The sequence below is a fragment of the Myotis lucifugus genome, unplaced genomic scaffold (assembly GCF_000147115.1).
Source record: "Myotis lucifugus unplaced genomic scaffold, Myoluc2.0 scaffold_22, whole genome shotgun sequence".
Classification (NCBI taxonomy): domain Eukaryota; kingdom Metazoa; phylum Chordata; class Mammalia; order Chiroptera; family Vespertilionidae; genus Myotis; species Myotis lucifugus.
This window is the reverse complement of record NW_005871070.1, coordinates 7,979,577-7,997,785: the sequence shown is the minus strand read 5'-3', so window position 1 is coordinate 7,997,785 and position 18,209 is coordinate 7,979,577. Positions and strand designations below refer to the sequence as shown.

General features: G+C 34.0%; 1 protein-coding gene across 7 annotated transcripts in view; it reads right to left on the bottom strand.

Moving 5' to 3' along the window:
• Positions 1-18,209, bottom strand: part of HECTD1 (HECT domain E3 ubiquitin protein ligase 1) — a 94,541-nt gene that overhangs the window by 22,881 nt on the left and 53,451 nt on the right. For 4 of the 7 annotated variants that reach the window (XM_023751537.1, XM_023751538.1, XM_023751539.1 and 1 more), the window contains exons 13-25: positions 17,902-18,165; positions 17,729-17,805; positions 15,775-15,909; positions 14,927-15,073; positions 13,513-13,607; positions 12,286-12,391; positions 10,200-10,334; positions 9,455-9,594; positions 8,370-8,693; positions 6,743-6,909; positions 6,472-6,648; positions 2,724-3,560; positions 1,836-2,057 (exon numbers count right to left, since the gene is read on the bottom strand). In XM_023751537.1, coding sequence (XP_023607305.1) covers positions 1,836-2,057; positions 2,724-3,560; positions 6,472-6,648; positions 6,743-6,909; positions 8,370-8,693; positions 9,455-9,594; positions 10,200-10,334; positions 12,286-12,391; positions 13,513-13,607; positions 14,927-15,073; positions 15,775-15,909; positions 17,729-17,805; positions 17,902-18,165 — 2,826 coding nt within the window. The remainder of the gene's footprint in view (positions 1-1,835; positions 2,058-2,723; positions 3,561-6,471; positions 6,649-6,742; positions 6,910-8,369; positions 8,694-9,454; positions 9,595-10,199; positions 10,335-12,285; positions 12,392-13,512; positions 13,608-14,926; positions 15,074-15,774; positions 15,910-17,728; positions 17,806-17,901; positions 18,166-18,209) is intronic. The other 3 variants (XM_023751541.1, XM_023751542.1, XM_023751543.1) reach the window with 2 other exon arrangements.

The following is an 18,209-nucleotide window of genomic DNA, read 5'->3' as shown; positions in this document are numbered from 1 at the left end:
CAAATAACAGTGATTGTTTCCAGAAGGCAGGGACTAGATGATTTTTATTTTCATCTATATTTACTTTCTATAAAATGTCTTAATTTTCTATTAAAATAAGATTAGAAATATATTTTAATTGAATCAAGTAGTTTTATCGCTGACTATAGTATTGAAGCCATGATGATGCAATTATAAAACTTTATTTGAAAAATTCAAATGTAACCTATTTAAGGCATTATTTCCAAAAGATCTTGATAATAGCTATGATATTATTATTTACTAGAGGCCTGATGCACGATATTCATGCACGGGTAGGGTCCATAGGCCTGGCCAGCAATCAGGGCCCATCTATGGGGCGACTACCACAGCCGGTCGCTTCCTGCAGAGCAATTGGGGGGGGGGGGTAGGAAGGGGGCAGCGCCAGCCCACTCACTGGCTGGCCCCGCCCCCCGCTCGTCCAGCCACTGCCAGTCGCTTCACTCTGTGGGGCGACTGGCAGGGCAATCAGGAGGCCCCCCGCTGGCACCCACCTTGGCTGGCCTGGGGTCTGAGGGCTGAGGGCAGCTCCTGTGTTGAGTGTCTGCCCCCTGGTGGTCAGTGCGCATCATAGTGACCGGTCATTCCACCGTTTGGTTGATTTGCATATTAGGCTTTTATTATATAGGACAATAAGAAATATATATTTGGTCTTCGCCTCTGTTCCAAGAACTGATCTCCTAAAACCTTTGGAATTTCCTATATAATAACAATAAAGGTGCCTTTTGTTTTTCATAACCAGAGTTGTTTTTATGAGGAGACTTTTGGAAAGCCCCTAGGTAATCTAAGGATGGGGGTTGGTTATGAATAGAACTAACCATAATTAGAAGGTTAGAACTTCCACTTCACCCTCCAGACCTCTGGGGAGAGAAGAGGAGCCGGAGACTGAGTTCAATCACCAATGGCTAATAATTTAATCACACCTAATTCATGAAGCAAGCCTCCAATAAAACCCAAATGATGAGTGTGGAGAGCTTCCAGAATAGGGAAGAAAACACAACCAGGAGGCTCCAGTAGGGTCCCCACACTCAAGGGGGTAGTGCCCTGTGCTTGGGACAGACCCTTTCAGAACTCACCCTATGGATCAATTCTATTTCTGGAATTATATCCTTTTTATAATAAACTAGTAATCTAAATAAAATATTTTCTTGAGTCCTGTGAGCCACTCTAGCAAATGAATCCAATCTGAGGAGAGGGTCATGACCTCCAATTTATAGCCAGTCTGTCTGAGACAGAGATGACAACCCGGACTTGCAATTAGCTTCTGGAGGAAAGGGGAAAGGGAGTGTAGTGGGGGTGTGTGTTGTAGAACTGAGCTTTGAACCTGTGGGATCTGACACTATCTCAGAGTAGAGAGTGTCAGAATTGAGTTGACTTATAGGACAGCCTAGCTGGTGGTGTCAGAGAACTGCTTGGTGTGGAAAAACTTCACACACATTTGGTAGTTAGACATGTCAAAAGTGAAGTATTCTGTATTGAGTAGAGAAGACACACAGAAGTTTTTTCCTCTTACATTACAGTGTACAGGAATATCACTTTACAAAGTTTATTAATCTATTACACTTCTATTCTCTGATAAAGGTGTCAAATATCTTATGATTTGTCATTAGTGACAAAACGCAAAAAAAGGATAACACAAAAATTCTTAGATGTCTTTTTATAATCTGTTAACTTAATAGTCCCTCATATTATGTAACTTTTTTCATCTCATTTGTTAGGAGAATAATTCTTTCCTAATTAAAAGTTAAAATCACAGCAAAAAAACATAATAAAAGCATCTCTATACAAATATCTAAATATTTTAAGCTATAACTTACCATATAAGGAATACTCTGCTTCCTGACCTGTGTCACTCTCACTGGAGGTTGATGTGAGGCTGGTGGTTAAAGTATTACTTAATGACTGCCCAACTGATAAAACTGTTGTTGCTGTAGCTACATTGCTGCTGCTCGTAACACTGGATGTTGACATAGTCACTGTTGATGTAGTACCAGGTGTGGTCAAATTAGGAAAACTCTGAGCACCCATAAGAGGAGAAGCTAAAGATAAAAATGAAGCAAATCAGTACAAATAGGTAGAATATTACAAATCTTAGAATAACTAGGTTGCATATTTAGAAAAAAGAATGAGGTCATGAAACATTAATTAAATGGCTGAAAAGCAACTTTGGGAACCCAACTGAAATCCAACTAAAAGTTCTTATTTTTATAGCACTATTATTTTTCAAAAAAATTAAGTCTAGCTTTTTACAAAAAGTGAAATAAGCAATGGAATAATTCCCAATAATATTTTCCAAAGGAACTACTTTGACTCGTTAGTAGTTTAAATTAGAATCAAATAACTTTCAGCAGTTAATAACAATTTAGGACCAGTGTGATTCTCTGATTTCAATTGACTATGATGGTATTAATAGTCATCTATTTTCTCATGCAACTGTACTTAATGATTTATCATAGAAGTGAAAAACAGAAGTGTGTTATTGTTTTATCCTTTCAGAATAAGAGGTTATCACACCTGATCTGAATTCTTTAAATATGATTCTACAGAACTTCATATTCCTGAAGTGCTAAATTTGATGGAGTTGTATCTAACATGGTTAATGTTCTAGTTCAAGACTGAAGCCAGAACCCACTGAACAAGAAACTCTACTTTGCATCCCTCAGAGTGGAAAAGGCATTGGTTTCCATAAGGAAAAGCTCACTTACTTGCTGTGCTCATCATATTCCTCCCCAAAGTATTAGTGTTGTTATCACTGCTGCTTCGGCTTAGATTCATGTTGTTCGTGGCATTAGTCCGTGCTATGTTTGCCACTCTCCTTACAAAACTCTCCAAGCTAGATGTTTCTCTTGAGGACAGGTTAGGTACACTTGCACTAGAGCTCATAGGGGCCCCAGCAGCCAACAAAGAACTCACTGACAGTCTGTTACTTGCTGAGGAGCTAAGGGGTCGTTGTGAAGCTGCTTCTTTATTAGTTAACTCAGATACTGAACTAACATCAGGAGAACTGACACTAACAATTCCCATGGATATTGCACTAGACTCCCCAGGAGTACGAACAGAACTATCAGGGCCTAACTTTCTTTCAGCATTTTCACTTCCCGTTTCCGCTGTTAAGGTACTGGTGCTGGCACTGGATGATGACCCTACTTCTGTTTGAGGGATGTTTTCAGCAGATGAAAGAACAACAATTGGTTCATGGACATCAGCTCCTGAAACTATACTGTGTTCCATTACAATTTCTGATCTCCGTTCCGTTTTGGTCGAACCCAAGCTGATGTCGCTGCTACTGGCCACGCTACACACAGAACTGCTGCTTCCTTTTCTACTTGAGGAGCCTGCAGCAGCAGATGTCTTGTCTGGACAGTTGTTTTTCACCAAGCTGCTCCATGATTGCGTTGTGCCTGAAACAGTGGATGAAACAGGTTTGGGTGATGCCACTGTATCAGGGTCGTACCCTGGTGCAAGCTTGAGGTCAAATTTTCCTTCTGCGCCCATACGGTAAGAGTTTGAGCCACCAGCATCCCAGGTGACATCAATCCAGCCTGGAAAGGGACAGGAGTTTGTGAGACCCAGCAGAAAGCAGATAGGAGCGTGTCAGACAGTAGCTCCACAATATGGGATCAGCTTTTCATCAGTGTTGTCTGAATTTCTATAGTCATTTAAGGTCTGCCAACTAAAATTAAATTCTTCCTTTTATTTCTATTACTTCTGAACTGTTTGCTTTGGTGATACTTAAAAACAATATAAGGGTCATGTATATGTCTACTGGGGTATCTTTTAAGAGGAAGAACTGTTAAAAATTGTTTTAAAAAAAGAATACAAATGGTAAAATACTGCAACTTCAGCAATATAGATGAAATCTAAGTAAAAGGTTTTTTAGTTGCTAAATATGATTATGTGGTCAAATGTTCTTTACAGAAAAAATTGCTGGTTTACCATTCAATTCTGAGTTTGGGCTAAATCCTATAATTGACAGACAAAATATTCATATATCACTGTAGAAATTTTAGGTCACTAGCTCAAATAACACTAAGTTAGCATTTCGGTTGTGTTCTCAAAGTTCAGTGGTTACTTGGTTCTCTGATGATTAAGTTTAATATATCTGAATAAGCACAGAAAAATCCTAAAAACAAAAATTTTAAAGTATACTAAGCCCTTTTACTAAAACTAATAACTAAAGCTATATACTAAAGCTAATAACATGTGAAGAACTAATGAGCAAAATGACATTTAATCTATATTTATTTGTATTTGGAAAATTATACATATTATTTTTTTAAAAATTAACTCCCCAAAACAATAAAGTGCCTATTATAAAGGAAACTAATAGAAATTTTACAATCTTATTTTAGTGTTATAAACAAACTACATTTCATGGACGAACACATAAAAATGTTTATTTTTAAATATAACAAGTCTTTATAAAGTTTAAAAGTCCTTCGGCCATACACATACCCACATGCATGCACGCATGCACACACATGTATACATACGTGTACACACACACACCACACATACACACACACACACACTCTGTTAATTTATGTGTATGATGAGGTTCAGAGGGATATAAGCAATATTGAATTACCTGTGGGGATTCTCTGCATATGAGTTCTTTGAAAGGAAAACTGCCCCAAATCTACATAAATCTAGTTTACATGAGATTTCAATTGTCTCAATTTATTCTTTATGCTGAAATAACCTCTGAAGAACCAACAATTAACTATCTCTTCTGCAACATGGAAAAGTATAAGAAAAGTAAAGGTGCAAAAACATATCCCAGCCCCAAATAAAAATAACATTTGCATTGCATTAATTGATTCAAATATACACTGATAATTTATTTCACAGCACTTATAAAAATTTGTAATTATATGTTTATCTGTTTCACCCAGAAGCAGGGGAACATACTTTGACCATTGTATACCTGAATTCTAACAAAGTACCTTTACAATGTAGGCATTCATAATTGTAGAATAAATAAAAATTATTATATACGCATTGGTTGGATATCCCTATCAACACATAGATTCTTTAGGGGAAAAAAAAGATTTAATTGATATAATGTAGAAAATAATTTTAAAATGTAAACTATTCATATTAGTCTGAGAATGTGTTTAAATTCATGTCTAAGGGGGACTAAGAAAGGGTACATATGTTCTATCCATAAGTATATAGGAACACAACTCTAAACTCCTATGCCCCCAAACTAAATAAAAACATAGTGTTAGTAATAACTAGCCATTATTAGAAATGGTTGGCTTAAGTATTTGAAAGCTAAGAACTCTCTCTGACATAAAAGTTTTAAAGTAAACTAACAGAAATTGTCATCCGGTGAGCCAAAACTCTGAGTCTCTACATATGTCAGATAAAAAATAAGCCTCTCTTATATGCTAAATTCTGAAGTTATAAGATTCCAATTTTCCTATGCAGTTGCTTCAGTTAATTCTAGCCCAAGAAAAATTAACTGCATTCACATATACCCTAAACTAGCCCACACAATTAAAAGCCAAAACAATTTAGGAGAAACAGAATATTAAAAAAAAGAAACAGAATATTAACTAAGTGTACTTAAATACCAACAAACATATTTGAAATTTCTGAGTTGAATGGTACTATTGTCATCTCAACTATTACTGGTTTTTATGACTTTTGGCAATTATGTACATGCTCACTTACTGTTAACCTGCTACGATAACAATGCTCTGCAATTAGGATATGACTCTAGAGAAATGCATTTCGTAGTATATAATTCAAGGAACAGAATCTTAAAAGCAATAAAATCAAAGAGTTTATCTAAGTAAATTTAGCCTTTATCATACAGAATATGAATATATTCAGATATTAAATGTTCGTCATTTTCCTAAGCACTGTCACTTTTCCTAAGAACCTACCATTGGTTAGGCAAATTATCCACTAATAAATCAACCTTCTAAGGTATAAAAAAAAATTACTCGTAATAGTTGAATCTGGGAATTAATAGCAATTTATTAAATGGGTATGGACTTCCCTAAGCTGGCAGGCGGACATCCCCCGAGGGGTCCCCGGACTGCGAGAGGTGCAGGTCAGGCTGAGGGCCCCCCCCACCAGTGCACGAATTTCATGCACCAGGCCTCTAGTATTAAGGTAAAGATCAATGAAAACTTACAAATAATAAACTTAAAAATAAAAAAGCAGAAAATGTACCTTGAGTGGATTCAACTTATACTAGCTTATTAATCACTTCGAAATTTTAGCAATAAGTTTTGAGTCAAAACGTAAGAAAATTTTAAAATTTCCCTTATTTGTGAGTAAATGATTTTTTCCATTTTTATGTGAAATCAACAGATCAGTTCTTCTACATAAAACCAGGATATTTATGCAAATTATAAATTATCCCAAAATAGCAAAAGAAAAGTATTTTGTTATTTAAGTACTTAATTTCTACACTACAAATGCTAAGCACCTACTCACCATTATGCAGTTCTCCAGTGACGGTGCCTTCTCCCTGTGGGCTGCCATCCTGGTCTCGCCATTTCCAATCAAGGCCTCTGATCACACGAGCCCCTGGAACCATGTATTTCAGAACCTGGGAGCGTACTAGACGCCTTTGTCTTCTAAGATTAGCTTCTGCTTCCTTAGCTGCTTTTCCTGTAAGGTAAAAATTAGAGAAATATAAACAAAATCACTTCAGATAAATATAATTATTTTAGTAAGTTAGAAAAACCCATTATCATCTCTTTACCTAGCTGATCTTCACATACTCCATTTACAGTGCCATAAAGTTCAAATCCAGACAGTGAGAGGTAGTGAGTTTGACCACTAGCATTCTTTCCCATCTGTTTAATTCTCACATGTCGCCAACCTTGTTTCTCATCCTTTGGTGGATCAAGAGGCCATGTTGCTGTTGACCTATAAACATGTTAAGGAAAAAATGGTGTAATATTTTACAACAGACGAAAAGATGTTTTAACGTGCAGAAGAATTTTTACATAACAGAGAACTATAGGAAAAACAAAGTATCTTTCATATTCAGTCAAGTTTGTTACACAAGAATAAAAAAAATCAAAGGGAGAAATATAGTAATCAAGAAAATAAGTTAAATATTAAATGTTTAAATGTATACTGTAATTTGACTCATAACATTAAATGATTTATGATTAATGAAATCCAAAGAAATAAGACAAATTTTGAGTAACAAATATGTTTTTATGATGCAAAAGACTTTTTAAATTCTTGAAATGTTTTAAATGATATATTTAAGTATTAATGTTAAAGCTTGAAAATATTATCTAGTAATCTAGTTAAGAAGCTCCTTCCATACTACATCAAATGCAGAAAGTAATTTAATGCCATACTCTATCTACCCTTCAAAATGTGCCACAATGTACAATTAAAAGTTATTAGGACTAAAATTTTAGAAATGTAATACCAATTCTTTTAAAAAATTTATTGATTGATTTGAGAGAGAGGGGGGGTAGGGGGAGAGGAAGGGAGAAGGACAGGAGGACAGGAGGGGGGAAGGGGTGAAGAGGAAGAGGGAGGGAGGGAGGGGGGGAAAGAGAGAGAAACACTGACTTATTGTTCCACTTATTTATGCATTCATTGGTTGATTCTTTTATGTGTCCTGACTGGGGATCAAACCCGAAACTTTAGCATATCAGGATGATCTCTAATCAATTAAGCGATCCAGGCTGAGCCCTGATCTTCTGTCTTTAAAAAAATTATATATATATATATAAATAATTTAGGAAGAGATACATAAAAATAATAAAAATTTGTCAGCCATCTATAATAATAAAAGGGTAATATGCTAATTAGACCGGACATCCTTCCGGATGAAGCCGGGGCCGGAGCGAAGCGGCCCGGTCCCGGATGCCTGCCAGGAGCCCGAGCAAAGCCCAGGTCCCGGGTGCTGGAGGGAAGCCGATACTGGCAGCCAGGGGAAGGAAGGCCTACTCTTGCATGAATTTTCATGCATTGGGCCTCTAGTTATTCAATAACCAGCAATAATTTGTTGAACATTCACAAGTATGATGTGAATATATGGAGAATTTAATAAAAAACTAATTCCATTTTTTGTTTTTTGTTAGTGTGCTATACAGACACACACATCGTAATGTATCAATTTCTTTTTAAATATATATGTTCAGTTTCTACTAATGTTTAACTTAAAGCTTTTCACAAAGTTTTGGTAAAGTCAGCATTTCAAGTTTTAATACCTAAAATTTATTATTAATAATATACTGTTTTCAGAAAGGAAATCTTGCTTCAATTATCTCACAAAGAAGAGAGCTCTAAGGATATACAATCATAAAAATAAACATGGCTCTTTATTGAGTTTTCTAATGCACAAAGACTCCTCCACTAACCCTGGTTCATTGAGACTGCAGTCATCAACATGGGTATACAAAGAGGTCCAGTTCTGTCCATCTTTGGATACCTGGAAAACCCAATTTCTCAGTGCAGACCTTCCATATCCACGAGCATGACGAAGTGTATATGCTGATGGTATCACCCAGAGACCCAGATCTATGGCAAACCACGCATTCTTATCATCATTGCTATGACAATTTAAAGCTGAATTATCACGACTTAGTATGTCTTCTAAGCGGCCATAAGGTAGATTTCTTCCTTCTGATGAGGTTACTACTACAAGTCCATAAGCAGCTGGATTTACCCATTCATATGCAGTTCTATACAAAATAAGAAAATATTAGCAGTTAACACTATTAACATATTTATTCATAGCTTTTATCATACATAAAATTATATCAACTTTTAAAATTCTACTATTAACAATTTGTTTTTCTTCATGAAAATTAATTTAGCCCTAGCCAGTTATTTGTTTGTTTTTTGTTTAAATATATTTTTATTGATTTCAGAGAGGAAGGGAAAGGAAGAGAAAGATAGAAACATCAATGATGAAAGAGAAGCATTGATTGGCTGCATCCTGCATGCCCCCTACTGGGGATCAAGCCCACAACTGGGGCATTGTGCCCTTGACTGGGATGGAACTAGGAACCCTTCGGTCCACAGGCTGGTGCTCTATCCACAGAGCCAAACTGGCTAGGGCAGCTCTAGCCAGTTTTGCTAAGGGGTCAGGGCATCGGCCCTCAGATTGAAGGGTCTCAGGTTCGATTCTGATCAAGGGCATGTACTTCAGTTGTAGGCTCAGTCCCCAGACCCAGTCAGGTCGTGTGTGGGAAGCAATCAATTGATGTGTCTCTTACATCCATGTCTCTCTGTCTCTCTGTCTCTCCCTCCCTCTCTCCCTTCCATTCTCTCTAAAAATCAATGGAAAATATATCCAAAGGTGAGGATTAACAAAAACAAAGTTAAATTAGATAGTTTTAAATTTAACCTATAAGACAAAATTTCATTAACTACAGGATACTCAAATCTTATTCTGCTACCTAGAATGCTTTTTCCAGGTGAATTAAACAGAATGACTTACTTGGCATTTGTCCCAATCCAGTAAATAATTCCATTTTCATCAAAATCATGCTGGTGCCGAAATATAAAATTTTGTCCTTCTCTTAATTTTCGAACAAAAATAAATGAAGATCGATCAAAATCATACCACTGCTTTGCTACCTAAACCAAAGAAAATACAAAAGACATTTTACTAATAATATTGTAAGACACATTGCCCACTCTTATCCTATCCCATTAATGTGAGCTATTTTACTATAACAAATACTAATTAAACAATACTTGAAAAACACCGAACAGAAATGTGCAAAACCAAAGTAGCCTACTATTAATATCATAGAGTATTTCTGTAGTCTATTATTTCAATAGCTACAATAAAACAAAGTCTTGTTTATACAATACAAAACACTTTTCTCTTACCTGGTTTTATATATTTTAATAGCTCCATAAAAGTACTCAAATTAATGGAAATAATTGTCAATTTGATATACCTTTATTGATTGGCATTAAGGTTTTGTTCACTATTTTAGTACTGCAAGTAACTATAATAAACATCTTTATGAAAAAGCAATTTATAATGTATAAAGATTATTTTCTTAAATAAAGTCCTAAAAATGGAATTGCTAGATCACACTGTATTACCATAACTCTGGATGCATACTTCCCAAATTACTTTCCTAAAGGGCTAGACCACAGCAGAGAATGGTTAGTTCACTATGCCTTTGCAAGAACTCAACATTTTTTTTTTCTTTTCTTTTAGATCTCACCATTTTTAAGAGGTACTGTTCCAAAGATTCAACTGTAGCTAAGGGTTCCATCTTCAACATCCTGCCAGTCCTATCTATCAATGCAGTTTCACCAGGTGCACGTTCCAACCGAAACCTTAATCTTCTTGTAAGTATCTGCAGAGAAAGGATCAAAATACTTCATGATTACCTTGCATTTTTCTTGAAATTGTAAAAATGAAACTGTTACATGAACACAGTGATTCAAGTTTATAAAGGATCAATGTCCATTGATAAAGGAAGAATCAATGTCTGTTTCTATTAAATATGTATTTTTAAAAAAAGGTCCACCGAGTAAGAGATATAAGCTTTCAAGAAAAAAACAAAGTTAACTACTTAAAGTTTCTAAACAACTTCAACTATACATGGTATAAATAAAATTATTATAAAACACTTTAACAGAAGTATTACATCTCTAATTTATTACTTATATTTTTCCAGTTAAGTTATGAAAAGTACTAATTAGTATATTCCTTTAAAACTAGAAATATATTAAATAATCTATAGCTAATAAACTTTTAAAAATACAAGATAGCTTCCAATCCATTTATTTTAGTAAGCAACAAGTAAGTAGGAGACTAGCAATATGAGGTAGCTTCATTTCTGTATAAATCTATAAACACAATTAAATATTTATATGTGCATTTGGATAGCATTTTAGACTGCAAAATTACCAGAGGGCATATTTCTAACCTTCCTGTCTTTGTATCTTGCACTCTCCTGAAATGAGAAATACATAATGAAAGATATTTGTGCTCCTAAGACTTTTTCAGTCTTTGAGACTAACTAGTCTCTACTTCACTCACTTATCAAAATAAAGCCATAAAAAAAAAAAAATGGACTACCCTAGCCGGTTTGGCTCAGTGCATAGAGCATCTACCTGCGGACTGGGGGGGTCCCAGGTTTAATTCTGGTCAGGGGCACATGCCCATGTTGCGGGCTCAATCCCCAGTGTGGGGCGTGCAGGAGGCAGCCAGTCAGTGATTCTCTTTCATCATTGATGTTTCTCTCTCTTTCTCTTTCTCTCTCTCTCTCTCTCTCTCTCCCCCCCCCCCTTTCCTCTCTTAAATAAGTATATATATATTTTAAATGGACCACAAAATTCCCTTGGCTCCTCTCTATGTCTGAAATGAAACTAAGTAGACCTCAATATCTTGTTTAATATACATTCAATGTGAGGTGCACTAACTGCACTGTAACTTCCTGGAAAAACTCTCTAGTCTGGAGTCTAGTGGCTTCGGTAACATTATTGGATTCCTGGGGATATGGCAAGTTTTACCTTGAGTAGGCACTGTTTTGGCAAATACAGATTCTTGGTTACTTATTAAGGGCAATATTTAAAAGAAACTTTCTATGCAATGGAATACAGGATAGGTTGGACAAAGGCAAGATTCAAGGCCAAAGGACCTGTTAGAAAAGATTAAAGTAACCCATAGAAGATACAATGAAGGTATTAACAGTTAAGAATATTTGTCTGTTCATACCTATATCACAGGTGCTAACAAAAGAATAATATAATAAATGAGAATGTCAACCAAATAACATTTAGGAAGAAACAGGCTTCTTATAAACACATAGATAATGACAGATTTCTGAAAGGATCAATAGGAATAGCTAAAGAAGGCCTTCTGGCTCTAACCAATAACATCCATAAAGCAAAAAAAAAAAAAAAAAAAATGCGTAAAATGTTTTCACATTTTCTTGTATGTTGACACAGAGACGAAGGAACTTAACTCATGATTCTAGAACAAAAGGAACCTTTTTCCTGCTTTTCCACAGGTGAAGTGTCTTTTTCCACTTATGACCTACCAAATGATTTATTACTTAAAATATTTTATTAAAAATCCACAGTAATTTCATTAAACAAAATAAAACTGAAATTTCAATACATTCAAGAGTCATGAAAAACAACAATCAAATGGCATTAAGGATAAAATCTTTAATAATTAAGCAGTATCATTATTTAATACAACATGAAAGGAAATTTTTTGGTCTGTCTGTGTGTTTTTTTTAAAGACCGCTCCTAAATGCATTCAACTATAATAGCAAATGCCTTTTGCATGATTACCTGGAGGTTGTATGTAGATCCTGGAGTATCATACAAATGGAGAGGTAGACGTTCAATAGATTCTAGTACAGCTATTAATTTTCGAATTAATGCAACTGCTGGTCGACTGTGAAGCAAAAATAATTGTTAAGAGTTTTTATATAATTTCATACAAAAGTTCATACAGAAACTGCAATAACCAACCCCATATAGATCCCACTTCCTAATGAGTTCAAAGAGAAGTTTGTGTACTACACTACATCTGAGTAAACAAAAATACTCTAACTCAATTTCCTTCCCTTAATAAAATATTGCATTTTACTTATAAAAGTTTAATTTATTGCATTCAAAGTAGATGTGTAATTATTATCTTTAAATTTACCCCTTGTATTATATTTGACACATAAAAGAATATATGAAACAAATATTTTTCGGAAGTGATATTTGTTGGCAAGGCAACATTGGTACAATATTTCTGGAAAATAATTCGACAGTATCAAGAAACTTAAAAAATCATCGAAAACAAAGACCATTTTAAAATGATATCAAGAAAATCATCTATAACCATTAACGCAGTAAAATCACTTTAAAATTTTTATATAAGATATTTCCATTGAGATAAGTATTTACTAATATTAAAATAATTTGCAAAGAGCTAAAATTTTTAATATAGTAATGTTAAATTATTATACATCCATAAAATGTAATATGCACTCATTCAAAGTGATATTTCAAATTATTAAAATTAAATTTTAATTGTTTTAAAAAGTCACTCACATTCAGAAATAAGATAATAAAAGGAACTTTCATCAACCCTTGACCCAGCTTCAACTATTAACTACTAATAACCAATTGATTTCTATCTACATCCCCATCCATTTCTCTCATCCCCATATGTTTTGAAGAAAAGTGCCAAAGAACATATCATTTTGTCTATAAACATTTTGAGTATGTATTTCTACCAAGGAAGAATTCTGAAAAAACAAAAATCATTACCACACCTAAAAAAATATGAACAATACTTAATCCCATCAAATATTTAACCAGTGTTCAAATTTCCAGTTGTAACTTAAAAAAGAATTTAAACTAAGTGATCATCTACATTCAGAGCACATATGTAATTTTCCTTTTATTCTATTAAATTAAAACATGTTTAAAAATCTTGCAACTTATTATGCATTTACAATATAAGCTACTTCATATTGTAAACACAGCGAATATCAAAATCTTTAAAATGTGGAGATTTACCTTTCATCATCTTCATTTTCACTAAAGGCTGTTTTGAAAACATTTATTCTTTCTACCAGTTGACTACAATCTTGTTTCACATCTAAATCCATGCTCTAAAGAAAACAAAAATAAGAAAGTGGAAAAAAAACTTTTAAGGCTGTTACTAAAATTATCAAAAACACATGCTACAAAGATGAATATTAACATTTACAAAAAAAAGCAATATAATCTAATGAAAATCATTTTCTTTCCATCAAAACTCATTTTATTATATGAGTAGTAGACCATAGCTAACAAATACATAGATTATTTTTCCTCCTTTTTCAATGTTATAATGGAATAGCAATTATAATGTGAAATCAATCTGTCTCAAAGTGTAGTATACAAGATGATTTCAGATTATTTATATTTTGTATTTTAACAGTACTATTTTATTAGAAAAAATAACTGCTTTAATAAAACAATAACTTAATAGACATTACTAAGAGACATCATGTGACATATCAATATAATTTTAATAAATGGAAATTAATGCAAATGATAAAATTAATAAAGAAAATATGAGACTGAAGTTAAAGTGAATCTTTTGAGTGTATCACCACTACAATAATTAAGATCAAGTAATTTGCCCAAGCTGGTTTGGCTCAGTGGATAGAACCTCGGCCTGCAGAACTGAAGGGTCCCAGGTTCGATTTTGGTCAAGGGCACATGCCCAGGTTGTGGGCTCAATCCCCAGTAGGAGACATGCAGGAGACAATCAATGATTCTCTCTCATCATTGATGTTTGTATCTCTCTCTCCCTCTCCCTTACTTTCTGAAATCAATAAAAATATGTTAAAAAAAAAAAAAAGATCAAGTAATTTAAGTGGTCAACAGAACTAAAATAGAAATTTTCACTTTTCATAGTTCTGTTAGAATTTGTTACAATAAGTACATATGATGTTTCATCAAAATAAAGGAAAATTTATTACAATAAAGAAATTAAAGGTAGAAAAAAACTGAAGAAAAATATAAGGTTATTAATCAAATACTTGTCGAATATTCACATAAACATCCTAAACTATCATTTCTCACAAAATTAATTTTGTGCAAATAATTTAGGTATTTAACAAGGTCTACAGATTATTTTTTATAAGAAAATCAGAGCATGATGTTAAATCTCAGGCTAAAGTAAGTATTTTATTCAATAAATCTTGAACAAATTATAATCAGGTAACGCGAAAACCAAAATAAATAATTACTTATTATTTAATTCAACTGGCCCAAATTAAGAATACAAATTAAGGGAAAGACTGCAGAAATTATAAATATTAACATTTATTACTCAGCTTTTATTATTTGTTGGCAAAGCAAAATAAATATCACTCTGCCAAAAAGGTAGTTACAAATGATCTTTAAAGCTATATATTTTGTTCTGTACATAACAACTTACGTTGTTTAAAACAGTAAGAAGTGCTTGCACCAAGCCACTACTGCACATTTCATATGGTGAAATGGTGTTTTCATCCTTCAAAAGTACTATTAGATTTTCTAAAGCTGTCTTCATTAAATCTCTCCATGTGTTCTCACTCTCAATACACTAAAAGAAAAAAAATACATTAAACTCGTAAGTCAAGGCCCCACTGTATTTTAATAAAGACAATCAAAAAGTAAATGTCTTAAATATATCAGAATGTTAATTACCATGAAAATAAATTAGATAGTAAACAAGATTAAGAAGTTCAAATTATTAATGCAAATTCACTCTTCCAGTCAGCAAACTTTTCTATAAAGGGCTGATAGCAAATACTTTAGCCTTTACAAGCTATGTGGTCTCTATCACACCTATTCAACTCTACTGTTCTAGCCACCAAAGCAGTCACAGACAATACAGGGGTAGAAAAAAGTAGATTTACAGTTGTGAGTATGCAAAACACAATTTATTCTTGATTATTTATTCATTATTGTATTACTTCTGTGTATTATAACTATACCAGTAAACCTTTTTTTGCCCATCCTGTATGTCAATAAGGACGGTGTGAGTAATAAACTACTTTGGACACTGACATTATATTCTCATATAATTTTTATGTATCATGAAATGTTATTCTTACTTTTGTTTTCAACTAAAAATGTAAAAACCATTCTTACCTCACAAAGCCAAACAAAAATAGGTGGTAGAACAAATTTATCTCATGGGTGATAATTTGCTGATCCCTAATCAATACCTATAACATAAAGGATAAAAGGGAAAAGCTAAATCAAGATAACTATATGTCATAAAATTTGAGGCTAACATACTTGTCTATTTGTATGAAGTTCCCAAGATGACTCTAACTGAGTTGCTATGTTTCTGAGTGTTACCACTACTCCACGAGGCATGCTTTCAACAGCTTTAAAGTGGTCATCATATAAATCTCGAGCCATAGTTCGTACCTATCAAAATTAAATAGCAAATGTGAATTTTCACAACTAATAATTTTACCAAACCTTCCCATATATATATGCAACTTTTATAATTAAGATGTTTATGTCATTATCAACTTCCAAAAAATGGTATGACTTCTATTCATATATGTCAAAAGGTTCTAAAGGTTGAAAAGTACTCTAGTAGATTTTAGTCATGTCAAATAAAAGAACTCATAATTTTAATTTGGGGTTATTTAAACTTTGTATTCATGTATCAGAAAAGAGCTTATTTCATTTAAATCCAAAACCTATAAAAAAATTGACTTTGCTTTTAAGAAAAATAAATGATTACACTTCTAGAAATTTATCTGAAGAAACCCACAACACTAACTTGAAAAAAGTATATACACTCCCATGTTCACTGTAGCCTTATTTACAATAGACAAGATTTGGAAGCAGTCCAAGTGTCCATTAATAGATGAGTGGATAAAAAAAGCAGTGGTACATTCATACAATGGAATACTACTCAGCAGTAAAAAACAAAACAAAAAAAAAGCCTTACCCTGAAGAACATTATGCTAAGTGAAATAAGCCAGTCAGAGAAAGACAAGTACCATATGATTTCACTCATGTGAAATCTAATGAATAAAATGAAGTAAAATACAGACTCATAGATAGAGAGCAGGCCATCAGCTGTGGGGGGAGGAGGGGCAGGAGGGGCAGGAGGTTGAAGGGATTGAGCAAACAAAGAAAAAGATGGGAAAAAAACTCAACACTGTGGTGATTGCTGGCAGGAGAGGGGGTGGGGAGAGGTGGAAGAGGGTGTAGGGCAGTGATTCCCAAAGTGGGCGCTACCGCCCCCTGGTGGGCGCTGCAGTGATCCAGGGGGGCGGTGATGGCCACAGGTGCATTTGGGGGCATATATCTTTCTGTTTAATTGCTATTAAAATTTTTAAAAAATTAATTTCCAGGGGGCGCTGAGTAATATTTTTTCTGGAAAGGGGGCGGTAGGCCAAATAAGTTTGGGAACCACTGGTGTAGGGGGATAATTGGTGATAGAAGGCAAGACTTGACTTGGGGTGGTGAACACAATACAATATGCAGATATGTGTTGTGGAACTGTGCACCTGAAACCTGTATAATTTTGCTAACCAGTGTCACCCCAATAAATTCAATAAAAGGGAAAAAAAAGTAAATGCTTATAATCAACCATTTAGAAAATACAGTAAGCAAAAAATAAAAATTAAGTCACCTTCAACCAAAATTGAACCTTTTAACATTCTGGAGTATACTTTAGGTTACATGGTATGTGTATTTTCTATGTATATTATTAACACAAAGTACTATCTATATCATGCTCATATATTTACACATTTCATCATAAGAAGGAATGACTATATTATTGGCTCTGGTACTAATTAGCTTTCATTTAAATGAAATTAATTTTATTTGAGAAAAACCCATACATGTCCAAGGCCTGGGTCTGTTGAAATTCATTACATAACACTCTTTAAAAATATATGCAACAAGTAATGACAAGGATATGCAGAAAAGGGAACACTACGCACTGTTGGTGGGAATGAAGACTGGTGCAGCCACTGTGGAAAACAAGCCCGTCCAAGCTGTTTGCAGTGGCTTTACCATAGGAATGGTCTGTCCTGGCTCAGGCTTTAGACTTTCCTAAAATCTCTCAAACAGCAGCTGGGCTCAGCATGCCCCATACCTCTTGAGATTAGAGTAGCATAGTTATATGGCTCAATTTTTTAAATGCTTAAAATCTACCACTGAAACCTTACCATGTCAGTATAAAATAATTTTTTTAAAGCAGCAAATCCCACAAATATACCTTTTGTTTTGTTTTTTCTAATTTAGATTTCAGTTTTCTGCCTCTTTTGCCAGTCCAGCCAGTCACAAATTCTGAACCTTAAAAAAAAAGCACATTTCACACGACATTTTTTATTGCCATTTAACATACTCATTTATTCTTAATCTGCTAAACTTACATACCTACATACTTACCCAGAGAAGTTTCTGCAGTAAATGAATGTTTGGTTCCTCTATTAGATTCAAATACAAAACCAGGTAAATCTTCTTTCAATATTGTTGCTTGCTGACCATCTGAGTTATGAATAGCAATTTCTCCTTCCTTCAAACATGTTAGTGACCAATTCCCTACAGTGAGTTTAGTGGGTCCTGGTGTTGAGAGTATAGGTTGACTTGCAGTAGATGGCTTTACTTGGCCTCGAGCTCTTTGTAACTTCTCTAAGAATTCACTTCTGCTTTCTATAAAGACAAAATGAATGTTTTATAACCTTACTTCTTTCAAA